At 51.0% G+C, this 25,986-nt stretch overlaps 3 protein-coding genes across 3 annotated transcripts; 1 reads left to right on the forward strand and 2 right to left on the reverse strand.

Moving 5' to 3' along the window:
- Positions 1-285: 285 nt before the first annotated feature.
- On the forward strand, positions 286-4,535 carry TUBB (tubulin beta class I). The gene is made up of 4 exons (XM_032140957.2): positions 286-513; positions 2,498-2,606; positions 2,875-2,985; positions 3,298-4,535. The coding sequence occupies exons 1-4, from the start codon at positions 457-459 to the stop codon at positions 4,353-4,355; spliced, it is 1,335 nt and encodes a 444-aa protein (XP_031996848.1). The 5' UTR covers positions 286-456; the 3' UTR covers positions 4,356-4,535.
- Positions 4,536-8,058: 3,523 nt separating this feature from the next.
- Positions 8,059-22,859, reverse strand: FLOT1 (flotillin 1). The gene is made up of 13 exons (XM_032140958.2): positions 22,662-22,859; positions 22,283-22,339; positions 21,928-22,003; positions 21,750-21,840; positions 21,325-21,468; positions 20,819-20,938; positions 20,636-20,731; positions 20,294-20,446; positions 11,158-11,339; positions 10,922-10,967; positions 10,670-10,807; positions 10,264-10,428; positions 8,059-8,374 (listed from the first exon to the last, which is right to left on the reverse strand). Exons 2-13 carry the CDS (start codon positions 22,323-22,325, stop codon positions 8,345-8,347), a joined length of 1,284 nt encoding a protein of 427 aa, XP_031996849.1. The 5' UTR covers positions 22,326-22,339; positions 22,662-22,859; the 3' UTR covers positions 8,059-8,344.
- A 771-nt stretch (positions 22,860-23,630) lies between these two features.
- On the reverse strand, positions 23,631-24,597 carry IER3 (immediate early response 3). The gene is made up of 2 exons (XM_032140960.2): positions 24,359-24,597; positions 23,631-24,246 (listed from the first exon to the last, which is right to left on the reverse strand). The coding sequence occupies exons 1-2, from the start codon at positions 24,566-24,568 to the stop codon at positions 23,986-23,988; spliced, it is 471 nt and encodes a 156-aa protein (XP_031996851.1). The 5' UTR covers positions 24,569-24,597; the 3' UTR covers positions 23,631-23,985.
- Positions 24,598-25,986: the final 1,389 nt, after the last annotated feature.

Below are 25,986 nucleotides of genomic sequence, written 5' to 3' on the forward strand. Positions count from 1 at the left end.
GTTTTTCATTTACAAAACAAAAACCCCACGAAAACCAAACCGGTACCCACCCATTCGTCACTTCATTTTGCAGCATGGACAACAATAGGGGACTACAACTCCCAAAGAGGACTGCGCTCGTCCACTGGCTCAGAGGCCAATGGACGCCTGGTACATGACCGGCATCAACTAATCAGGGCCAGGCTCGATGAGGCTTTGTCTCCCGACCGCGCGCGGGGCCGATTCTCCCGCCTCCCAGCCCCGGCGCACGCGCGCCCCGCCCAGCCTGCCTTCCCTCCGCGCCCTCCCCTCTTCTTTCTCCCTCTCAGAACCTTCCTGCTGCCGCGTTTGCACCTCGCTGCTCCAGCCTCTGGGGCGCATTCCAACCTTTCAGCCTGCGACCTGCAGAGAAAAACAATTACTTATTTTCTTGCCCCGTAGATACCTTGAGGCGAGTAAAAAAATTAAATTTTAACCATGAGGGAAATCGTGCACATCCAGGCTGGTCAGTGTGGCAACCAGATCGGTGCCAAGGTAAGAATTTTACACCTCTTTTATTTATTTTTAGAAGGAAAAATCCAGGTAAGTTAGGAAAAAATGGTTGCGGGGCATTTGCACCCTCTATCTTTAATCAAGCTTTGCCCCTCCCAAGTTTGCTACATTTATATATATAACAATTGTAGCTAGCATTTGCTTTTGGAAAGCTGGGAATCATTTTTCTGGCAGGCACATTTTGGAGAAACTAGTAAAAGGGCTCTTCGGGTTTCGGGGGCGGGAAGACCGAGGACGTATAAGATGTTACTTAAAAGGGCTTCTAACGGTCCGAGAACCGGGCAGGGAGAGAGATGCGGAAACGGTCGCAGACAAAGCGGGGCGAGGTTTTGCCCATGTGCATCCCGCCCAACCCCCCTGCGGGGTTCTTAGGGCCAAACCGGAGCGGGAAGGGGTGAGGCCGTCGGGCGGCTGCAGAGAGCTCCAGCGCAAGGGTGGGGGGGCGATCCGCTAGGGTGGGCTGCGCTAGGCTCTACCTTTCACAAAAGACCAGGGACCCCAACGCGCCCGCGACCCCAGAGGGCCGGTCCTGTAGTTGTTCCTGGGTGGAAGGAGAATAAGAACGGGATTAATTTTACTTGCTTTCATGGCCCCTAAGAGAGACTTTTTTAGGGCGTGAACAGATATATCGAGAAAATGGGGGTGTGTGGTTTTCTTTAATGAGTCCCTCAGGACTTAATGGGAGAGAAAGAATTCTTTAAATCAAGGGAGAGAAATCTAGCGAAGGAATAAAATTCCGAGGCCGAGGGGGATTTTTTTTTTTTTTTTTTTGCGCGCGGTTACAGTGTAGCGGGGGAGGGGCGGGAGGAAGTGCGGCTGCTACGTTGTAGCCGAAGGGCGGGGCCCTGCGGGGCGGGGCCGGAGCGCAGTGGGCGCGCGGGGACAATGCGGCGTTGCCCGCCGGCAGGGGCGCGCTACCTTGGGCCCCGCCCCTCGCGCGCAGAATTCTTGCCCCTGGCCCCGCCCACGCGCGAAGTCTTTTGTCGGCGGCTCGACCTGCGCGTGCGCCGTAGTCACGTGGAGGGTGGTGGGGGGGTGGTCGACTGCAGCGGCAACTCTTTCCTCAGACTCCCAGCCTTTTGTGCGCCGCGCGGTGGGGCGGTGCCCAGCTTGGGGGAAGGAGAGCGGCGCTTATCCAAGTGTGGTCGACCTCCATCCCCCCACCGAGCACTTGGGACCCGCTGCACATATCCAGAGCAGGGGAAACTGTGGCTTTCTCGGGGGAGCGAGTGTCTAGGGGAAGGGTGTGGCAGGCACACGGGATGCCATGCCCTAGAACAACGGCCTGAGCGCGTGTGGAATTAAAATGGGAGATGTGGGGCCGAGGCGGGCGAATTAGGATCGCTCCCGCTCAGGGGTTCGAGACCATCCTGGGCAACAAAGCGAGACCCCCCCTCCCCCATGCCACGTCTCTACAAAAAAAAAAAAAAAAATTAGCTGGGCGTGGTGGCGCGCGTCTGTGGTCCCAGCTACTCCAGAGGCTGGGATGGGAGGATCGGTTGAGCTTGGGAGTTCCAGGCTGTAGTCATCCGTGATTGCGCCACTGCACTGCGGGCTGGGCAACAGGAAGACCCTGTCTTAAAAATTAGAAGAAGCTGGGCGCAGTGGCTCACGCCTGTAATCCCAGCACTTTGGGAGGCCGAGGTGTGCGGATCACGAGGTCAAGAGATCTAGACCATCCTGGCCAACATGGTGAAACCCGTCTCTACTAAAAATACAAAAAGTAGCTGGGCGTGTTGGTGCGCGCCTGTAGTTCCAGCTACTCCGGCGGCTGAGGCAGGAGAATCGCTTGAACCCGGGAAGCAGAGGTTGCAGTGAGCCGAGATAGCGCCACTGCACTCCAGCCTGGTGACAGAGCGAGACTCCGTCTCAAAAAAGATTAAGAAAAAGATGAAATAAAATGGTAGTTGGGGACATAGTTGGCTGGGACTTGACCTGGTGTGGTCTCGTTGCTCCCGCTCGGCAGTTCTGGGAGGTGATCAGTGATGAACATGGCATCGACCCCACCGGCACCTACCACGGGGACAGCGACCTGCAGCTGGACCGCATCTCTGTGTACTACAATGAAGCCACAGGTAAGAGCAGGAGCCCGGGCAGCTCACGTTCCCTTCCCTGTCTCCCACTTCTCTGGGGTCTCTTTCCATTTCTGGGCACGCCTTATCCCCTTTGGGTGAATCTGTCGTTTCCTTTCGTGAACCACCATCGGGGCCAAAGACGTCTGCTGCCACCTGGTGGCAGGACCTGGAATGACAAGTCTCGGGTCCCTGCTGTCTCCCATTTCCAGTATATCTGTAAACCTTCCCTTCTGCCATATCTCACAGCTCTTAATTTCATTCTCTGTAGGTGGCAAATATGTTCCTCGTGCCATCCTGGTGGATCTAGAACCTGGGACCATGGACTCTGTTCGCTCAGGTCCTTTTGGCCAGATCTTTAGACCAGACAACTTTGTATTTGGTGAGTTATACAGATGATATTAGCAGATGATATACCATCGTGTTCAACTTCTTTGGGTGCAAGGACACAGCAAAAGTTTAGGAGATGATTGTTGTATTGGAGTGTTAATACAGAACTGTGTTCTGAAATCTAATGGAGGGTAGAGGTAGTGCCTACTATTGCTGGTAAATTATGGGGCAGTAGGGGGAGAATATATCACAGTGAAGGAGAAAGAAGATACATCCAAGGGAATTATTTCAAAAGTTGAAAGATGGAAACATCATGTATCTTTCGTATGCTGTTAATTGAGCTTTTCTCCTGACTGCATTCCAGGTCAGTCTGGGGCAGGTAACAACTGGGCCAAAGGCCACTACACAGAGGGCGCCGAGCTGGTTGATTCTGTCCTGGATGTGGTACGGAAGGAGGCAGAGAGCTGTGACTGCCTGCAGGGCTTCCAGCTGACCCACTCACTGGGCGGGGGCACAGGCTCTGGAATGGGCACTCTCCTTATCAGCAAGATCCGAGAAGAATACCCTGATCGCATCATGAATACCTTCAGTGTGGTGCCTTCACCCAAAGTGTCTGACACCGTGGTCGAGCCCTACAATGCCACCCTCTCTGTCCATCAGTTGGTAGAGAACACTGATGAGACCTATTGCATTGACAACGAGGCCCTCTATGATATCTGCTTCCGCACTCTGAAGCTGACCACACCAACCTACGGGGATCTGAACCACCTCGTCTCAGCCACCATGAGCGGTGTCACCACCTGCCTCCGTTTCCCTGGCCAGCTCAACGCTGACCTCCGCAAGTTGGCAGTCAACATGGTCCCCTTCCCACGTCTCCATTTCTTTATGCCTGGCTTTGCCCCTCTCACCAGCCGTGGAAGCCAGCAGTATCGAGCTCTCACAGTGCCGGAACTCACCCAGCAGGTCTTCGACGCCAAGAACATGATGGCTGCCTGTGACCCCCGCCACGGCCGATACCTCACCGTGGCTGCTGTCTTCCGTGGTCGGATGTCCATGAAGGAGGTCGATGAGCAGATGCTTAACGTGCAGAACAAGAACAGCAGCTACTTTGTGGAATGGATCCCCAACAATGTCAAGACAGCCGTCTGTGACATCCCACCTCGTGGCCTCAAGATGGCAGTCACCTTCATTGGCAATAGCACAGCCATCCAGGAGCTCTTCAAGCGCATCTCGGAGCAGTTCACTGCCATGTTCCGCCGAAAGGCCTTCCTCCACTGGTACACAGGCGAGGGCATGGACGAGATGGAGTTCACCGAAGCTGAGAGCAACATGAACGACCTCGTCTCTGAGTATCAGCAGTACCAGGATGCCACCGCAGAAGAGGAGGAGGATTTCGGTGAGGAGGCCGAAGAGGAGGCCTAAGGCAGAGCCCCCATCACCTTAGGCTTCTCAGTTCCCTTAGCCATCTTACTCAACTGCCCCTTTCCTCTCCCTCAGAATTTGTGTTTGCTGCCTCTATCTTGTTTTTTGTTTTTTCTTCTGGGGGGGTCTAGAACAGTGCCTGGCACATAGTAGGCGCTCAATAAATACTTGTTTGTTGAATGTCTCCTCTCTCTTTCCACTCTGGGAAACCTAGGTTTCTGCCATTCTGGGTGACCCTGTATTTCCTTCTGGTGCACATTCCTTCCATTTGTCCAGTTAATATTTCCCTCTTAAAAATCTCCAAGAAGCTGGGTCTCCTCCAGATCCCATTTAGAACCAACCAGGTGCTGAAAACACATGTAGATAACGGCCACCATCCTAAGCCCAAAGTAGAAAGTGGTAGAAGGTAGTGGGTAGAAGTCACTATATAAGGAAGGGGATGGGATTTTCCATTCTAAAAGTTTTGGAGAGGGAAATCCAGGCTATTAAAGTCACTAATTTCTAAGTATGTCCATTTCCCATCTCAACTTCAAGGGAGGTGTCAGCAGTATTGTCTCCACTTTCAATCTCCCTCGAAGCTCTACTCTTTGGGGGGGTCTGTCCTACTCTGTCAAGTGGAATCCTTCCCTTTCCAACTCTACCTCCCTCACTTGAACTCCTTTCCCCTGATCAGAGAAAGGGATCAAGGTGGAGGAGGGGGGAAGAGACCAGCCTTGGTCCCTAAGCCTCCAGAAACGTCCTCTTAATCCCCACCTTTTCTTACTCCCAAAACAGAATGAACACCCCTGACTCTGGAATGGTGTATACTGCCACATCAGTGTTTGAGTCAATCCCCAGAGGAGAGGGGAACCCTCCTCCATCTTTTTTGCAACATCTTATTTCTTCCTTTTGCTGTTGCTTCCCCCCCTCACACACTTGGTTTTGTTCTATCCTACATTTGAGATTTCTATTTTGTGTTGAACTTGCTGCTTTTTTTCATATTGAAAAGATGACATCGCCCCAAGAGCCAAAAATAAATGGGAATTGAAAAAAGCTGCGAGATGTGTGCTTATTTAGGGAAACACTGCTGATGGAGGCATGGGGCCTGAGTTCAGTTGCACTGCTCTCCTTGAATTGACACTTCTTAATATTGAGTCCCTGTCCTATCTGTGGGTTCTGCATCCATGGATTCAACCAACTGGATGTTGGGAAAACAGTTGTACTGGACATGTAGAGACTTCTCATTATTCCCTAAACAATAGTATAAGTTATTAGATTAGGTATAAGTAATGTAGAGATGATGTAAAGTACACAGATAATATGCAAGTACTACATTTTATATGAGGGACTTGGGCGTCTGCCGATTTGGTATCTCAGGGAGGTACTGGTAAGGACACTGCTTTATAGACCCTCACATCATTGTTTCTGGTACCCAAACTGCTCCGAGCACCAGTCAGTCTTTACTGGAGTTTCTGACGGCTCACTACAGCCTTGATGTCCTGGGCTCAAGCAGTCCATCTCATTCTCCCAAGGAGCTGGTACTGAGGCATGAGCCAGGTGAGCCAGTGCACCAGGCCCACCAATGAGTTTTTTTTTTTTTTTTGAGACGGAGTCTCGCTCTCGCCCAGGCTGGAGTGCAGTGGCGCAATCTTGGCTCACTGCAAGCTCCGCCTCCCGGGTTCACGCCATTCTCCTGCCTCAGACTCTCCAAGTAGCTGGGACTACAGGTGCCCGCCACCATGCCCGGCTAATTTTTTGTATTTTTAGTAGAGACGGGGTTTCACCATAGTCTCGATCTTCTGACCTCATGATCCACCTGCCTCGGCCTCCCAAAGTGCTCGGATTACAAGCGTGAGCCACCGTGCCCGGCTACCACCAATGAGTCTTAACTGGGGAAGGCATAAGCTTAAATACAGGATCCAGGGATGGAAAATAGAAGCTGAGAAGAATGACAAGTCACGCGTAACTGGTTTCCAGGCCAGCATCCACATCCTCTGGGAACTTACAGAAATAAATGCAAGTTTTTTGTCTCACCCAGATGTACTGAACCAGAAGTGGTTGAACTGGCCTTGGCCACCCAGCCCAGGATTCCTTTGGGTTATGTGTACCCATGGCCATTTCCTGTGATCCTGTGGGCTTAGTCAACCTATGACACCAAGATAACTAGTGAAGCCCTGGTATGATGGCTCCCACCTGTAATCCCAGCACTCTAGGGGGCCGAGGCAGGAGGATGGCTTGAGCCCAGGAGTTCCACACCAGCCTGGGCAGCAGCGAACCATCTTAACAAAAAAAAAAGCTGGGCATGGTGGCTTATGCCTGTCGTCCCAGCTGCTGGGGTAGGGGGTGGAGGTTGTTGGCGGGGGTAGGGGGGTAGGGATTGGGTGGGAGGATTGCCTGAGCCTGGGAGGTTGAGGCTGCAATGAGCCCTGACCATACCCCTGCACCCCAGCCTAGGTGACCGAGCAAGACCTTGTCTTTTTTTTTTTTTTCTTTTTTCTTGAGATGGAGTCTTTTTATGTCGCCCAGGTTGGAGCGCATTGGCGCGATCTTGGCTCACTACAACCTCTGCCTCCTGGGTTCAAGGAATTCTGCCTCAGCTTCCCAAGTAGCTGGGATTACAGGCACCCACCATCACGCCGGGCTAATTTTTGTATTTTTAGTAGAGATGGGGTTTCACCACGTTGGCCAGGGCTGGTCTCAGCCTCCCAAAAAGTTCTGGGACTACAAGCATGAGCCACCATGCCCGGCCCAAGACCTTGTCTTAAAAAAAAAGGATAACTAGGCGGGAACGCTACCTTCTGGTCCCATTCTAAAACAATCTGTACCATCTACCACCTCATGCTTTTAAGTTCACAATGCAAGTCTCAAAGCTACCCTGAAAACAATAATTCCTTTTGCCATATTTTCCGGAATTCTAGGAACTAATCCTATTCCCAACATTCCTTCTATTTTAGCATGCTCTTCTGACTATAATACACTGTTGGGGGGAAAAATTAACTCTAAAACTCTTGACAGCATATAAGTAACTTGCTTTTCTCCCATTCTGGAAAGCCTATTGTATGCAAGAAAGCCTATTGTATGCAAGGGAATGAGCTACATTCTAGCATTCATTTTCTTTCTAATAGAGCCAGGATCTTGCTTTGTCACACAGGCTGGAGTGCAGTGGTGTGATCATGGCTCACTACAGCTCAAGGCTGAGCTCAAGTGATCCTCCCACCTTAGCCTCCCAAGTAGCTAGGACTACAGGCAAGAGTCACCACACCTGAGTCTAGCATTCATTTTTTTCTTTTTTTTTTTTTTTTGAAACAGTCTCACTCTGTCACCTAGGCTAGAGTGCAGCGGTGTGATCTTGGCTCACTGCAACCTCTGCTTCCCAGGTTCAAGTGATTCTCCTGCCTCAGCCTCCCAAGTAGCTGGGACTACAGGCATGTGCCACCCTGCCTGGCTAATTTTTGTATTTTTGGTAGAGACAAGGTTTCGTCATGTTGGCCAGGCTGGTCTCGAACTCCTGACCTGAGATGATCTGCCTGCCTTGGCCTCCCAAAGTGCTGGGATTACAGGCATGAGCCACTGCGCCGGGCCAAGCATTAATTTCCAGTTGCTTCTGTTTTATTAGTTGTTGATAAGTATAGTACTTACTTACAGCAATTTATTTGGGTAGCAAAGTTGAAAACCTCCAGCCCATCCCTCAGTCTTGGTCAGGAAAGTATTCTAGACAACAGGCTCAAACAGTCTGATTTAATTAGGAAGTTAACTAAGTTGAGGTGGGGTAGAGTGGGATCATCAGAAGGCTGACATGGGACCGCTGGAGTTGGCAATCATAGCAGTGTGAGGTTGGCAAGGGGAGCAACCCCCTTCAAGACAAGGCACAAACTATTTGGCAAGGAGAGATGAGGAGTGGGACCTCACTGTCAATGGACATGCTCAGGGAGGCCAGTGGGTTACATGCAACAGGAGGCTCATTCAGGCAACTTCAGCTATGAGGCTGGGCATCTGTGAGGGCTGAAGGCTCAGGCTGTTCTCAAAGGCTTGTGATTCACCTGGCAAAAAGACAACAGTAGATGACACTTGGGAACATTCGGGAGGCTGAGGCCCCTGCTCTCCCGGGCCCCCATTTAGACGAATGGGCTATAGGGAGAACACACACGGCCAGGGTTCTTCTTTCTGGGGCCCTACCTCATCCTGTTTCCCCAAAGACATCAGGATTCACATACAATAAATCACTGAAGAGAGGAGAGGGGGCAGAGCCTTGTTTGCACACTCTCCTTAGCTCTGAATATTCTACTGCAGGCCTCCAGGAGGCTCCGAGGAACCCAGCTTGAAAGTCATTGGTATGATCCAGTGCTTTTATTTACATATGCTTTTTTTTTTTTTTGAGACGGAATCTCACTCTGTCACCCAGGCTAGAGTGCAGTGGCGCGATCTTGGCTTACTGCAACCTCCGTCTCCTGAGTTCCAGCGATTCTCCTGCCTCAGCCTCCCGAGTAGCTGAGATTACAGGTATGCGCCACCATATCCGGCTAATTTTTGTATTTTTGGTAGAGATGGGGTTTCACCATGTTGGCCAGGCTGATCTCAAACTTCTGACCTCAGCTGATCGTCCACCTTGGCCTCCCAAAGTTCTGGGATTATAAGCGTGAGCCACAGCACCCAGCCCAAATATGCATTTCTTTCTCTCTCTTTTTTTTTTTTTTTTTGAGACAGAGTCTTGCTCTGTTGCCCAGGCTGGAGTGCAGTGGCGCTATCTCAGCTCACTGCAAGCTCTGCCTCCTGGGTTCACACCATTCTCCTGCCTCAGCCTCCCCAGCAGCTGGGACTACAGGCACACACCGCCCACGCCCGGCTGTTTTGTATTTTTAGTAGAGATGGGGTTTCACTGTGTTAGCCAGGATGGTCTCGATCTCCTGACCTCGTGATCCACCTGCCTCAGCCTCCCAAAGTGCTGGGATTACAGGCGTGAGCCACCGCGCCTGGCCTTTTTTTTTTTTTTTTTTTTTGAGATAGAGTCTTATTCTGTCACCCAGGCTGGAGTGCAGTGGTGCTATCTCAGCTCACTGCAACCTCCGCCTCCTGGGTTCCAGCAATTCTCCTGCCTCAGCCTCCCGAGTAGCTGAGATTACAGGCAGGCACCACCAAGCCTGGCTAATTCTTTTTTGTATTTTTAGTAAAGATGGTGTTTCACCATGTTGGCCAGGCTGGTCTCCAACTCCTAACCTCAGGTGATCTGCCTGCCTCGGCCTCCCAAAGTGCTGGGATTACAGGCGTAAGCCACTGCACCTGGCCCCATTTCTTTAACGTACACATAATGCTTACTATATACCAGGCACTATTCTAAACACTGCAAATATTTGCTCGAGCCCCTCAACAATTCAGCAGGGTAGCTTCTAATTATTAACCCAATTTTAAGATGAGGAAACAGGTATAGAGAGGTTGATTACTTGTCCAAGATTACAGCTAGCAGACATTGTAGCTAGGATTCACAACAAAACAGTGGTTCCAGAGTCTGTTTGCTGACCTCTACCATGATCTACAGGTGAATTAACTGGGGCATCAAGAAAAGCAGTGATATGCCCTGGAATTAATTAACTGTCAGTAGGCTGCAACTAGTTCCCTATACCAGTGGGGTGACCACAAGCACAGGTTGCAGAGACAGTCGACCTGGATTTCACTCCAGCTGCACCAGCAGAATGAGTAGGAACATGCTGGAAGTTGAGTTTCTTGACTTTGTAAAATCCTATATACCCTAAGGGTAGTTTGATTTAAAACAACTCATTTATGTAGAAGCTTGGCACTGTGTCTGGCACACAGAAAGTGATTAATAAACATCAATGACTCCCAGACCTGGATGCTGGTTAAATGCTAGGCATGCTGCGTCATACAACACAGGAACCTAGCAATTCTGCTCCTCAGCTCCAACCTGAGACCTCACCTGGGAGATGCTCACGCCTGTGAGTCTTTCCACACTCTCTGGCAGGCGAGTTAGAATGTCCAGTACTTCCCCAGTCACTTTGGCTGCCCCCATGGTCCCACTGCCGCTGGACACCAGTGTGATCTTATTGGCCGAAGTCAAGGGACCACTGATCTCCTCTGCCACCTAGCAGGAGAGAGACACCCACTCAGTGCCCATGATCTGACCACACTCCTCATAAAACAACTTACCCTGGGTTTTAAGGTCCTCGTTCCATTGGTCATCCTTCCTCACTTTGGTCACTAATAATTCCCACCCCTAATTTAGGGTCCCCCTAGCCTGGTTCTCCCTAAGCCCCTCACTTCACCCCACCCCTTAGTCCCTGGTTCTATTTCTTCCTTTCTTGGTGCCCACACGACCTCCAGACCTGGGGCAGCTTCTCTAGCAGCATGTCCAGCTGAGCAGCCTCTTGGTACAGCTGGAAGGCTTCTGCCTTCTTGGCCATCTGCTCAGCCTCGGCTCGGGCTCGGGCCCCTATGGCAAAGGCCTCAGCTTCCCCACGCATCTGAGGGTTAAGGATGCTTGTGAGATTGACGGAAATCGTTAAGAACAAGAAACCCCGCTCAAGCAGCAACCCCCACCCTCTCCACAAGCCAGCAGGAGCTGCCTCTTAACTCACCCGCACAGACTCGGCTTCTGCCTCCGCCTGCATAATTAGTTGGGACCTGTGGACAGAGGGAAGTGGAGGGTGGAGCCCAGCGACCCTTACTCCCAGGAGAAAGGCCCAGTGCTGCAGAGGCAGAGGCTCCTGAAACCTGAAATCCATAGGAGTCCAGGTGGTGAAGGCTTCAGCCCTCCATCTTGGGGTGCCTAGGTGGCAAGTGAGCTAGGAAGGGTCAGGGAGGGGACATTTACTTCTCTGCCTCGGCTAGGCGCTCCAGCTTGTAGCGCTCGGCTTCCGCTGGCTTCCGCACCCGGGCCTCCAGCTCCTTCTCCCGCCGGGCGATCTCCTGCTCCTGCACTGCCACCTGCTGGGCCCGCTCCACCACCTGCACCTGCACCCGCTGCTCCTCAATCTGCTGTTTAGTCTTGGCCACCTGGGTAGGAGGGGCGCTCTGAGTCAGAGGTGAAGAGCAAGTGCCCGGGAACCAGAGCTCCAGAGTGGGATACAAAAATAGGAGCCAGTGGCCGGGCGCGGTGGCTCACGCCTGTAATCCTAGCGCTTTGGGAGGCCAAGGAAGGTGGATTGCCTGAGTTCAGGAGCTCGAGACCAGCCTGGCCAACATAGTGAAACCCTGTCTCTACTAAAAATACAAAAAATTAGCCAGATGTGGTGGAGAATGCCTGTAGCCCCAGCCACCTGGGAGGCTGAGGTGGGAGAACTGCTTAAACCTGGGAGGCGAAGGTTGCAGTGAGCTGGGATCACGCCACTGCACTCCACCCTGGGCAACAGAGTAAGAATCCATCTCCAAAAAAAAAAAAAAAAGGAGCAGGTACATGAAGGTGGGTTCCCTCCTGTCTGCTTGGCCAGTCCAGTGGAGTCCAGTGTTCCTCTGATGAGCCCCTGTTTAATCTATTTTCCCCACCTGTGCCCCCTTCTGAAGTATAAATACCTTGAGGGCACTGAGCATATGGTGGCCTTCTGCTATCTCCAGTCTTGCTCAAATCCCCCCACTGTTGCTGTGATTACCTTAGTGCTAGCCTAGGCTACTGCAGTAGCTGACTTATTTTTTGTGGGGGTAGGGAGAGGTGATCTTTTTTGTCTTTTGCATATGGTGCAGATTTAACAGAAAAAAAAGTGAACCACGAGGTTTCTTCCTCATTCTCCAAACCAGAGAAACCACCAAGACCAGCTTCTTGTGTATCCTTCCAGGGATACTCTGAACATCTACAAGAATGTGTGTATTCATAGAATTCCTCTTATTTAGGCAGATTTCTTTTCATTTTTTTTTTTTTTTTTGAGGCAGTTTCCCTCTATTGCCCAGGCTGGAGTGCAGTAGCACGATCAGCTCAGTGCAACCTCCACCTCCCAGGTTCAAGCTAATCTCTTGCCTCAGCCTCTCAAGTAGCTGGGACTACAGGCATGTGCTACCACGTCTGGCTAATTTTTGTATTTTTTTTAGTAGAGACGGGGTTTCACCATGTTGGCCAGGCTGGTCCCAAACTCCTGATCTCAAGTGATCCATCCGCCTCAGTTTCCCAAAGTGCTGGGATTACAGGCATGAGCCACCACACCCAGCCTAGATTTCATCTTCTTATTCCTTGCAGTGTGAGGGAATCAGAAGGCTCTTATCAAGATGCTAGTGAGGAGAGGTGCCAGGCAAGGAACACATTTTTTTTTCCTTTTGAGACATCATCTTACCCTGTCACCCAGGCAGGAGTTCAATGGCGTAATCATGGCTCACTGCAGCCTTGACCTTCCTGGGCTCAGATGATCCTCCCGCCTCACCCTCTAGAGTAGCTGGGACTACAGGCGTGAACCAGCACACCCGGCTATTTTTTGTACTTTTTGTAGAGACGGGGTTTTGCTATGTTGCCCAGGCTGGTCTCAAACTCCTGGGCTCACGTGATCCACCTGCCTCGGCTTCCCAAAGTGTTGGGGTTACAGGCATGTGCCATCACATCCAGCCAGAACACACTCCTTCGTTGTCCCATTGCTCAGGCTCAGCCATGCACCATCATCATCGTAGGTCTCATCAATACATGTGATGCTTCCCCTGCCTTCTACCTTCCCCTGGGCCCATCTGTTCACTCCAGAGAGAAGCATGGCTCTGGAGACGGCACTCTGTACTGTCTTTCACCCTAAATTTTCAAACCCGTTCCAAACTGGCCTTGTTGCCCTCTACACCGGTGTGCAGGATCACCTCTCTCCTGTGTCCCTTAGGCAACCATTTGTTTGTTTCTTTTTCCTTCCTGTCTATGCCTACCTTTTGGTGAAACTCAACCTCCAGAAGCTTCCTCAGAAAGAATATAAAGACAATATTTTTTCTGAGGTCTTGCTTTCTCTGAGATTTTTATTCTACCTTTTTTTGAGACAGAATTTCGCTCTGTCACCCAGGCTGGAGTGCAGTGACGCAATCTTGGCTCACTGCAATCTCCATCTCCCGGGTTCAAGCAATTCTCCTGCCTCAGCCTCCCATGTAGCTGGGATTATAGGTGCCTGCCACCACGCTCAGCTAATTTTTATATTTTTAATAGAGATAGGGGTTCCACCACATTGGCCAGGCTGGTCTCGAACTCCTTATCTCAGGTGGTCCACCTGCTTTGGCTTCCTAAAGTGCTGGGATTACAGGTGTGAGCCACTGCACCCGGCCTCTACCCTTCTATTTTAATACCAGTTAGGCTGAAAGCAGGTTGCTATGTTGGGATTAACTTTCCATCAGAATTCTGAAGGCATTCCTCCATGGTTTTCTAGCTTTTTAAGAAATCTGGGCTTGGGCCAGTCACGGTGGCTCGTGCCTGTCATCCCAGCACTTTGGGAGGCTGAGGTGGGCAGATCACCTGAGGTCAGGAGTTCATGACCAGCCTGGTCAACGTGGTGAAACCCTGTCTCTACTAAAAATACAAAAATTAGCCGGCCATGGTGGCACACACCTGTAGTCCCAGCTACTTGGGTAGCTGAGGTAGGAGAATCGCTTGAACCCAGGAGGCAGAGGTTGCAGTAGCTGAGATCGTGCCATTGCACTCCAGCCTGGGTGAGAAGAGCGAAAATCCATCTCGAAAAAAAAAAAAAAGAAATCTGGGCTTGGTACAGTGGCTCACGCCTGTAATCCCAGCACTTTGGGAGGCTAAGGTGGGAGGATAACTTGAACCCAGGAGTTCAAGACCAGCCTGTGCAATATGGCAAGATCCCACCTCTAGAAAAAAATTTAAAGATTAGCTGGGTGTGGTGGTGTGCCCCTGTGGTCCCAACTACTGGGGAGGCCGAGGTGGGAGAATCACTTGAGCCTGGGAGGTTGAGGCTACAGTGAGCCTTGCTTATGCCACTGTATTAGACAACAGAGCAAGACCTTGTCTCTGAAAAAAAAAAGGAATCTGAAGTCATTTTGAAGCCTGCCTCTTTGAGATCTCTCTCTCTCTAGAAGCTTTCATATTTTTTGTCCTCAGCATTCTTAAGTTTCACAGTGATATGTTTCAATGTAGATATTTTTCACTCACTGCATTGGGCACTTAGTAGACCATTTCAATCTAAAACCTCATTTTAACATAATTTTTCTCAGAATGTTTCTGCTCCCAATAAGTCATGCCACATTTGCATGTGCTTGACTCTTTTTTTTTTTTTTTTTTTTTTTTTTGAGACAGAGTCTCGCTCTGTCACCCAGGCTGGAGTGCAGTGGCATGATCTCATCTCACTGCAACCTCTGCCTCCCAGGTTCAAGTGATTCTCCTGCCTCAGGCTCCCGAGTAGCTGGGATTGCAGGCGCGTACCACCACGCCTGGCTAGTTTTTTGTATTTTTATAGAGTTGGGGTTTCACCGTGTTAACCAGGATGGTCTTGATCTCCTGACCTCGTGAGCCACCCACCTTGGCCTCCCAAAGTGCTGGGATTACAGGCATGGGCCACTGCCCCTGGCCCTGCTTGACTCTTATTGGTCCCTTTCCCTTATTTCCCTGCTTCTTTCTGTGGGGTTTTATTTTTCCCCTTTGTCAGCCCTTGCCAGGTTACCAAGCATACCCTGTCCCTGGCTTTCTTGGTTGCTCCCAAATCTGTGATGGCTTGCTCTGTTGCCCAGGCTGGAGTGAAATGGCATCTCAGCTCACTGCAACCTCTGCTTCCCGGATTCAAGTGATTCTCCTGCCTCAGTCTCCTGAGTAGCTGGGATTACAGTCACCATTTCATTTGTGTTTTTAGTAGAGATAGGGTTTCACCATGTTGGCCAGGCTGGTTTCGAACTCCTTTGTCATCTGCTCAGAGGGAAGAAGGTCTCAACACTGAAAGGAAGCTCTGAGTATGTGGGTGAGGCTTGCTGACTTTGAGCTTCACTCTATGGTGATCTGGATAGGCCATGTACGGAGAAACATCTGATTCAGGATTTTAAGTTTTTTCGTTTTGGATTGAGCATGTTCCCCAGAGCAGTCTTCTGATCTCTTTTTTTGAAGACGGAAGTTCTGGGAGCTAAGTGGGGTTGAGGGGGTGGGGGTTGGGGTTGGGGTTGGCTCTCAGTATTTAGCATTCGTGAAAGTTATAGTCATTTCATGCCCGTTACTGGTAAACTATCTGGGTCCTCACCTGTGCTGGGCCAGCCCCCATCACATCCTCTAGTCTACTCTCTTCAGATAATAAACTTCCAATGGCAGGTGTGGTAACTCACACCTGTAATCCCAGCACATTGTGAGGCTGAGGTGGGTGGATCACTTGAGGCCAGGAGTTTGAGACCAGCCTGGCTGACATGGTGAAACCCCTCTCTACTAAAAATAAAATACAAAAATTACCTGGGTGTGGTGGTGGGCACTTGTAATCCCAGCTGAGGATTACTTGGGAGGCTGAGGCACAAGAATCACTTGAACCCAGGAGGCAGAGGTTGCAGTGAGCCGAGACTGCGCCACTGCACTCCAGCCTGGACAACAGAGTGAGAGACCCTGTCTCAAAAAATAAATAAATAAATAAGATAATAAACCTCCAGATGTCTGTTGGAGCAGGGCAGGAACCATTACCCAGAGGCAGTGAGGGGCTCTGAGAAGGTGCTTTTCACCTGTTCCTCTTATTTAACCAGTCTACCACAGCTGGAGAAGCACTGGGTGCTGCCAGCTCCTGAGCCTCAGATCATTTCATTGTCTTCCCTTTTGCAGGTTTCAAGCTCAGCTGTCTCATACCTGCTTAGTCAATTACCACTGACTTCCAGTTTCCAAAATGATGCTCTGGTTTCTGTTCCTAGTTTCTCCATCTTTTTTTTTTAAAGCCTAGTCAGCTGGGCATGGTGGTTCACGCCTGTAATCCTAGCATTTTGGGAGGCTGAGGTGGGAAGGATCCTTTGAGCCCAGGAGTTTGAGACCAGCTTGGGCAACATGGCAAAATTCCGTCTCTACAAAACATACAAAAATTAGCCAGGCGTGGTGGCATATGCTTGTAGACCCAGCTACTCAGGAAGCTGAGGTGGGAGTATTGCTTGAGCCCAGGCAGTTGAAGGTGTAGTGAGCTGAGATTGTACCGCTGCACTCTAGCCTGGGGGACCGAGTAAGACCTGGTCTCAAAGAGGAGGAGAGGAGAGAAGAAAGAAGAGAAGAGAAGGAAAGAAAGGAAGAAAGAAAGAAAGACTAGTCAAGTGCAATAGTGAGAAATAGGTAAAGAGTAGAACAAGGAGTTCAATCTGTAACTGACTGAACAATCAGTTGAGATAACTCACTACCTTTGGACAAGTCTCTATCTTTATCTTAAAAAATCATTTTGGCTTTAGTGAGGTTTTAGGAGAGTGTAAAATTAGCTACATTTGTTTAATCCATCGTCTCTGAAAAAGAGCCCAACTCATCTTTTGCTTTTTTTTTTTTTGAGACAGAGTCTCACTCTGTCATCCAGGCTGGAGTGCAGTGGCGCGATCTCGGCTCACTGCAAGCTCCACCTCCCAGGTTTATGCCATTCTTCTGCCTCAGCCTCCCGAGTAGCTGGGACTACAGGTGCCCGCCACCACGCCCAGCTAATTTTTTTATTTTTAGTAGAAACGGGGTTTCACCATGTTAGCCAGGATGGTCTCAATCTCCTGACCTCGTGATCTGCCCGCCTTGGCCTCCCAAAGTGTTGGGATTACAGGTGTGAACCACCGCACCCGGCCTTGCTTCCTCTCTTTGCCCGTTCTCCACAAGGCAACCAGACTGATCCCTATACAAATATAAATAAGACCATGGCACCTTTCTGCTTGAAGTTCTCCAATAGCTTTCCATTGTGCTTTCAGTTCTCTTCTGTGTCTCCATCGTGACCACACAAACCCTTTGTGATCTGGCCCGGCTGGCCTTTCCTCCTCACTCACAGCACGCCAGCACCCCCAGATCAGAAACTTCCTTTCTGACTCCACCTCACGGCCTTTGCACTTACTGGTCCCCTGCCTAGCCACAAGCCACATATGACTGACTGACTTATCTATCTATCTATCTATCTATCTATCTATCTATCTATCTATCATCTATCATCTATCTACCTATCATCTATCTATCTATCTATCTAATCTATCTATCTTAGAAGGAGTCTCACTCTGTCGCCCAGGCTGGAGTGCAGTGGTGCAATCTCGGCTCACTGTGCCTTCTGGGTTCAAGCGATTCTCACACCTCTGCCTCCCAAGTAGCTGGAATTACAGGCCCACACCACCAAACCCGCCTAATATTTTTTGTATTTTTGGTAGAGACAGTGTTTCACTATGTTGGCCAGACTGGTCTCAAACTCCTGGCCTCAAGTGATCTTCCTGTCTCAGCCTCTCGAAGTGGGGATTACAGGCATGAACCACCACGCCCAGCCACTTTTTAAGTATAACTACTTAAAAAGCACAGGCTAGAATATTCTTGGTCCAGAACTCTACATTGTTCCTTCTTATCTCCAAGTCTGATCTCAAACACCACTTCCTCATAGAAACTTTCTCTCACCACCTGCTAACCTAATATACTAACTCCCCTCCCACAGTTTTTCATATCACCCTGTTTATTTCCTTCACAGCACCTAAACAAGAATTATAGCCTGGGAAGGTCTTTTACTTGCTTACTAGCTGTTTCCTGTGTCATATGGTAAGCTGCATAAGGGCAGGTATCTTTTCTGCCTCACCTCCATATTTATAGCCTCACCTCCAAAATGATGTCTAGCACACAGAAGACACTTAACAGATATTTGTTGAATAAATCCTTCCTTCCTGAACACCTAGCACACTGCCTGGTGCATAACGAGAAACTGATAAAAGTTGAAAAGCGTCCAACCAGTCCAATCCCTTAATCTGCAGACAAGTAAGGTCATGTTTAGAAGGTTAAGAACCTTATCCATAGCTTCACTGCAAGCTAGCAGTTTCCATTATGGTAATCCTTTTCAAACTCAAACTCCAATGTGTATACAAATCACCTAGGAATTCACCTTGAGATTTTGTTAAAATGCAGGTCCTGATTCAGTTGGTCAGGGCCAGGGCCTGCAATTTTGTACTTCTAACAAGCTTCCCAGTGATGCTGCAGCTGCTGCTAGGTAGAACAGTTTGAGTTGCAAAGCTGTATGCCATGCTCAACCTGTCAAGTCACCCAGGAATTTAACATAATAACAAAAGATGTTTTGTACCTTCGTTATGCTTTCAGCCTGTACGAACTCTTGGCAAAAACAAAATACATAGTATTGCTATCCTTTGGGTAAAGGTCTCAAAGTACAGTTGATTTTCATTGTTCTTGGTAGTTCTGTTCTATAAAGTAGCCATGAATGCTGAATTAGTTAATATCTAATTTGTTCCTAGAAGAAATACAGGGCTAGGTTCCCGTGAGCCTCTGGTCACATTTTCATCAACTGATCAACATAGAGCCTTGCTTTATATGTGTTTCTGTTTAAAGACACCTTATGTAAAATATATTGTTGATTCATTAACACTGAACTCACAGCTAACAGCACTATAACTTATGCATGAACAAAGCTTACCTAATACATGTATTTCTCCCATAAGGCACATCATAGCCTGCTTGCACTAAAGGACACTAGAGAGCACTCCAGCACTGATGCTTAGGGGCCATTTTAAAAGCGAATTCACCAAGACAAAGCACAAAAATGCAAAAAACATGGCAGTAAATATACTGTGAAAATAACACGGCTTACAGTATGAGAGCTGAAACAAGTCGGCAGAGCATCTCCTTGCTCAACCTCACCTGGGTACTGTGCATGTCTGCAAAATATCCTGAAAGTGCTGCGACTTTATTGGTAACCTCAAAAGGTTACCAATACATTTTAGTGAACAGGCAAATTCTCAGATACGAATAACGAAGAATGAAGATCAACTATACTTCCTGGCAATATCAAGGGCTGCCCATATCTCACTTTGCAGGATTCAATGTCCAAGTCCATGTTTTCCTTCTTCATACCCTTTTTTGATTAACCAGGGCTGCTGCTAGCCCATAGCATGCCTCTGTGCAAATTAGAAATTCCTCTGTGTAGATGCAGACCCATGTCAGAATGCACTGCTTGATTAGAGGGGCATGGGCCGGATCTGAGCTCAGATCCACTTTCTCAGTCAGATACCTTTGCACAGGCACAGCCTGCTCCAAACATATGACCAGCATTATTGATCATATCCCTTCTTGGCTTTCTCTTTTTTTTCTTTTTTTGAGATGGAGTCTCACTCTGTCACCCAGGCTGGAGTGCAATGGCGTGGTCTCAGCTCACTGCAACCTGTCTCCTGGGTTCAAGCAATTCTCCGGCCTCAGCCTCCTGAGTAGCTGGGACTACAGGTGCATGCCACCACACCTGGCTAATTTTTGTGTTTTCAGTAGAAATGGGGTTTCACTATGTTGGCCAGGCTAGTCTTGAACTCTTGACCTTGTGATCCACCTGCCTTGGCCTCCCAAAGTGCTGGGATTACAGGCATGAGCTACCGCGCCTGGCCTTTTTTTTCTTTTCTTTTTTTTTTTTTGAGACAGGATCTCATTGTCACCCAGGCTGGAGTGCAGTGGTGTGATCTTGACTCACTGCAACCTGCACATCCTGGCTCAAGCGATCCTCCTGCCTCATACCCCAACATACCCCAAGTAGCTGTGACTACAGGCCCGAGCTGCCATGCCTGGCTAATGTTTGTATTTTTCGCATAGACAGGGTTTTACCATGTTGCCCAGGCTGGCCTTGAACTCCTGAGGTCAAGCAATCAGCCCGCCTCGGCCTCCCAAAGTGCTGGGAGTACAGGCATGAGTCACCACACCCGGCTGGCCTTTTCTTTAAAGCTTTTCAGCTGTAACGTCTGAGTCTTTTAAATCTCTCCTCATATGGGGGAGTTGGTCCAGAGATGGAGAGCCAGAATAAGGTCAAAGTTAAAGTATGAGAAATAGTGGTGTCCTGAGATGGACAGCCTGAGAGGAATGGGGAAGGGGCAGAGAGTGGCCTGGCGGTGGCTCTGACCTGAAGCTGATAGGCCAGGTCAGCCTGTGCTCGGCGGGTGTTGACCTCGATGTCATAGGCGGCCTTCTTCAGCTCGTAATCTCTCTGTGCCTTGGCCATCTCGATCTCACTCAGGTACTGAGCAGACACCTTTTCTTGCTTGGCTTTAGCTTCCTGTCCAAGCAGAGATCAGGTAGGAAATGTTAGGGCAGGGGGAGAAAGAAAGGCCACAGTGAGAGCCTGCTTTCCACCAAGGTTCTCTGTCTGCCTCATGTATTTTCCCTGCTCACCCAGCACCCCTGCTTCTTTTCAGTTGTGCCACTTCTATCCCCTTTCCCACTAAGCAACCCCCATCTCTCTCACCCGGATCCCAGCATCTCTCTTGGCCTCTGCTTCTCCAATCCGTGCATCTTTTTGGACTTGAGCTGTTCGAGCCTTCCCCAAAGAGTGCAAATAGTCCTGTGGGAGAGATGTAGAAATTAGTCCTTTGGAGGGCTTAAGAGATGGGAGCAAGGAAGCGGGGAAGGATCAATTGCCTAGTTTTACCTGGTCATCGTGAATGTCCTTCAGAGTGTAGCTAACCACACTGATGCCCATGTTGACCAGGTCTGAGGAGGCCACTTTGAAAACCTGTTCTGAGAATTTCTGCCTGTCCTTATAGATCTCCTGTGATAACAGGATGGTGGGGAGAGGGGATGTAAGTTTTTTTTTTTTTTTTGGCTCACTGCAACCTCTACCTCCTAGGTTCAAGTGATTCTCCTGCCTCAGCCTCCCAAGTAGCTGGGATTACAGACACCCACCACCATGCCCAGCTAATTTTTGTATTTTTAGTACAGAAGAGGTTTCATCAGGTTGGCTAGGCTGGTCTCGAACTCCTGACCTCAAGTGATTCGCCCCCCTTGGCATCCCAAAGTGCTGGGATTACAGGCATGAACCACCCTGCCCGGCCGGGATGTAAGCTCTTGGATCCACTGTCTCTCACAAACTAGTGTGGTCCTTGGGCCCCCCTCATTTTGACATCTTTCTAGACGGTTCCCTGCCCCTATGCCAACCTCCACAGTCATGTGGGCCATGATGGCCCTCTGGTGGCCCTCTAACGTCTCCAGGGCAATGTGGGCAATCTCAGCCTCCGTCTTCCCCAGGAACATCTGACAGGCGGCCGCCAACATCTCCTTGTTCTGCCCCTGGATTTTTACCTGTAGCCAGAGTAGGGGTAGGAAAGGTGTGGTGGGGGTCTCATGAAGTCAGAGAAGAAGCAGAGAGAGAAGGGAGAGCCCTCTAAGAAATGCTTCTTCCATTTCAGGGAAAGAAAGGAGGAGGAGGCAAGTGCCTTGGGGGTGCCTGGAAAAGATGAGACTAGCAGAGGAACTTCTCTGCAGGCAAGGGTTGAGAAGGATGTGGCCAGAAGATGTCTTAATGTCTGGGAGAGAGGGTGATGGGGAAGTGGACTTTGGGGAAAAGGCTCTGAAAGCTTCACCTGGGCAATGCCAGTGACTGAGATGGGGACCCCATGGCGAGTGTAAACCTTTTCACTCTTGACATTGAGGGTCAGTGTGTTGAGAGAGATCCTAGGGGAAAAAGAAGGGGCAGACAGTAAGAAGAGGAGGAAAAAGAGAAAACGGAGGTCCCCCTTCCCTGGTTCCCTTCTTGCCTACCTCTGGATCTGTTGGATGCAGGGCAGGACAAAGACACGTCCTCCAGCCACCATGACTGGGGGGCTTCGGCAGAACCCTGCAAGGTGAGGGGCAGTGAGGAACTGTGGCAGAGCGTAAATGTGGAAGACTGAGGAACTGGCGGGGGCGAGGGGACAGCAACCCACAGGAGAGAATCTGGGAGCTGGAGGGGAAGCAGTCTGGGCCTTGGAATGGTGGGAATCAAACTGGGCAGTTCGTGGCCATCAAGGGGCAGAAGTCTGGCACTGGGAAGTTGGTAGGGAGAGGGAGAAGGGGCAGAGGCCAGACTCACAGGGGTTCTGGGGTCACTGGCTGGGAAGGGAACAGCAGTACTTACCGGAGACCACCATGGCCTCATTTGGGCCACAAGTGAAAAACATGGTTCAGGCTGGAACTGGAGGAGAGGGAGGGAAAGCCTTTGCGGATGGGGAAGGGGCGCTGTGGCGTCCACAGGGGCCCATCGTTTCCCTTTCCCGTCAGGCCCTCCCAGTCTGCATCCGCCACGGCCCGTCCCTTCTGCACCCATGGGTCCGCTAAGGCTTTTCCCTGCAAAATCTTTAAGATCCCAGCTGCCTCTTCCCCGCCTGCTTACGGTCCCTCCCTTCCCCTCGCCGCTCCCTTTGATAAAGGTCCCCCGCACCCAGAGGCCTGCAGACCTTTCCCCTCTCTCCCTGCCTATGGGCAGCCCCAGGCTCCATCTCCCCTCCCCTACTCACCTTCCGGGACGCGGGCGGCAGCCCGGCTGGGGTCTCGGGAAGGGCGTGGGCGCGCAGGGACCTGGGAGCCGAGCAGGGGCCGCTCGCGGACCAGCCTTCCTGGGAGCTGGCCCCGCTCCCGCGTTCCCCACCCGGCCGCACCCCGTTGCTGCGGCAGACGCGACCCCGCCCCCCTCAACGGAGTAAGCACCCCCACCTCGCTCCGCCTCGGCCCGCCCCTTTCCCGGCAGGCCCCGCTAGAGTCCGCAGCCCTCCCGCCCGCTGGCTCCTGGGCCCAGCCGGGCGGCCTGGTTAGCCCGGGGAGGGCCACATCCCTGCCGCCCCAGTCACCGCCCTTCTTGAGCCGGGAATCCCGCCCACGCCGCTCCACGCTCCGCCCCCGTGTGCTGGACTTGACCTCCGCCTGGCACCCTGGCGTAAGGGTGATTGCCACATCTCGGATTCGCCGCGGGGCAACTACCTGGGAAAACCGCAGACTAGGCAATGAAAGACTGCATCCGGCAACCGGATGCTGGGTTCTGTGACTCCAGGAAAAGGGGCTTCTGGGCCCAGGGAGGTGCACGGGCCGGGGACTCGGCGCTTGCAAATACACACTCAAGACTGCAGACAGTAAATCAATTTTATTTGTGTTCACAGAACATACTGGGCGATCCCGACAGTCGCCCCGTGACAGCCCACCAACCCCCAACCCTCTACCTCGCAGCCGCCCTAAAGGCGACTTCAAGAAGATGGAAGGATCTCACGGATCTCATTCCTGATGGTCCGCCGAAGTCTCACACAGTAGACAGACGGAGTTGAGATGCTGGAGGATGCAGTGTCACCTCCTAAACTTACGACCCACCACCAGACTTCATCCCAGCCAGGACGTCCTCCCCCACCCGAGTCCTCCCCATTTCTTCTCCTACTCTGCCGCAGTTCCAGGTGTCCTGCCTCCACCAGTCCCACAAAGCTCAATAAATACCAAGAGACCTGCATTTACAGCAGGGGGAACATCTCACACCCTTGCATAAGTTAAAATAAATATTACGTACACACCTCCATCACCTAGGAGGACGTACATAAATACATATAAATATTAATTAGGAGCAATAAGAAATAAATTAACGACGCTCTCCTTCCCACCGGGCCTAGCCCCAGCTTGGCTGTGCCTCGGTCTCTGTGCGCCTCGGTCCCGCCTCAAGCACCGGGTGGCGTCTCCGCTGTAGTGTTCTGAGTTCAAGTTGCCTCGGAAGTCCCAGTCTGGGATACGCTCTCGCGCACCAGGTACGCCTGGTGTTTCTTTGTGGTTTTTCGGATTCTTTTTGGGGAGTGCGGGGAGTCACAGTTAGAAGGCGGCCGGGTGTTGCTGGAGGAAAGTGCTGAGGTCCAGAGCGTAGTCCGAGGGCTCCGAAGTCAGATTAAAGGGCTCGAGGACGGGGGGCACAGGGGTGGGCGCCGGGGATGCGGCGCTGGGGGTGTCCTCCAGAGGCAGGGGCGCCGGCACACCCTCCTCAGCCATCAGGATCTGGCAGAAGACGATGGTGAGCAGCAGAAAGAGAAGCCTTTTGGCTGGGTTCGGTTCCTCGACTGGCAGCTGGCGCCGGACCTAAGGGGAGACAAAACAGGAGACAGGTCAGGTCGAGGCCTCTGGAGTCGGGTCGTTCCCCAGTGACTCCAGGGCAGCGCACCCCGCGAATGCCCACTTCGGCGATGCTCACCACTCGAGGGTAGAGAACCCTGCGGCTGCGCTTTCGGTGCCCGCGAGAGGCGCTGGGGCGCCCGGCAGGGGCCGCTGCGGGCTCCGGGAGAGGGTCGAAGGTGAAGATCTCAGGACCGGAGCCCCGCCGGAGTCCCGGGTTGGTGGAGGGGGCCGGGGTCGGGGCCTGCAGGATGGTCATGGTCGGGTGGCAGCTACGAGAGTGACACATGGTGCGCCGAGCGGAGCGTAAGGCCAAGTGAGGGCCGGCTGCCGGCAGAAGCAATTTATGTGCTCCTGGAAATTGGGCGGGTCCTTCTAACTCCTCCTCCTGCAGCTGGGGAGCGGTTGGCAGCAGCCGGCTGGAAATTCCGACGATTAAACAAAAGGAGTGGGTGGAGACTTGGCACGCACAATCCTAGGCGCCCAACTGCACACTGTGTGTGTGAGTCGTGAGTGGGGGTGGGTGAGATCCTGAGCTGCAAGCACATGTCGGAGCATGTGGCATCTGGAGAGGGGCTCACGACAGCCTAGGAGATGGTTTAGCCACAGGATCCCTCACAGGCCTCAGCACTAGGGAGCCAAGAGGGCTTTTTTTTTTTTTTTTTTTTTTTGGAGACGGAGGAGTCTCGTTCGGTCGCCAGGCTGGAATGCAGAGGCGCGATCTCGGCTCACTGCAACCCCTGACTCCCTGGTTCAAGCGATTTTCCTGCCTCAGCTTCCCGAGTAGCTGGGAATACAGGCATGCGCCACCACGCCCAGCTAATTTTTGTATTTTTGGTTGAGACGGGGTTTCACCATGTTGGCCAGGATGGTCTTGATTTCCTGACCTCGTGATCTGCCTCGCTTCCTCCGTCTTTCTTCTAGTAGTCTCAAGTTGCTATTGTTGCCATCTTTATGTCCACGAGTTCCCAATGTTTGGTTCCCACTTATAAGTGAGAATGTATGGTATTTGGTTTGCCCGCCTCGGCCTCCCAAAGTGCTGGGATTACAGGCGTGAGCCACCGCGCCCTGCCAAGAGGGCTTTTTATTGGAGATCAGGCCATCCTGCTACAATACTGACCCAGTTACATGCACGCATTCATGCACTTGTAGGTGTCCTTAGAATATAAACTCCCCAAGAAGGAAATTGTTACAGAAATAGTCAAGATTAAGGGAGAAACGAACACACTAGCACACAGACACAAACCTGCCTGCCTGAGCACACATGAAGACACATACCGCGTAGCCATACAAAAGAACAAAATTATGTGCTTTGCAGCAACATGGATGCAGCTGGAGGCCATTATCCTAAGCGGATTAACTCAGGAATAGAAAACCAAATACCACACATTCTCACTTATAAGTGGGAACCAAACATTGGGAACTCATGGACATAAAGATGGCAACAATAGCAACTTGAGACTACTAGAAGAAGGACGGAGGGAGTAAGGCAAAAGTTGAAACACCGACTATTGGGTACTATGCTCAGTACCTGGGTGACAGGATCATTCGTACCCCAAACCTCAGCATCATGCAGTATACCTAGGTAACAAACCTGCACATATACCCCAGAATCTAAAATAAAAGTTGGGGGGGGAGGGAAGGATAGAAAGATTAAAAAAGTAATACACAATGGTGGGGCATGGTGGCTCTTACCTGTAATCCTAG

Source organism: Hylobates moloch, unplaced genomic scaffold (genome assembly GCF_009828535.3).
Source record: "Hylobates moloch isolate HMO894 unplaced genomic scaffold, HMol_V3 SCAFFOLD_20, whole genome shotgun sequence".
NCBI lineage: Eukaryota > Metazoa > Chordata > Mammalia > Primates > Hylobatidae > Hylobates > Hylobates moloch.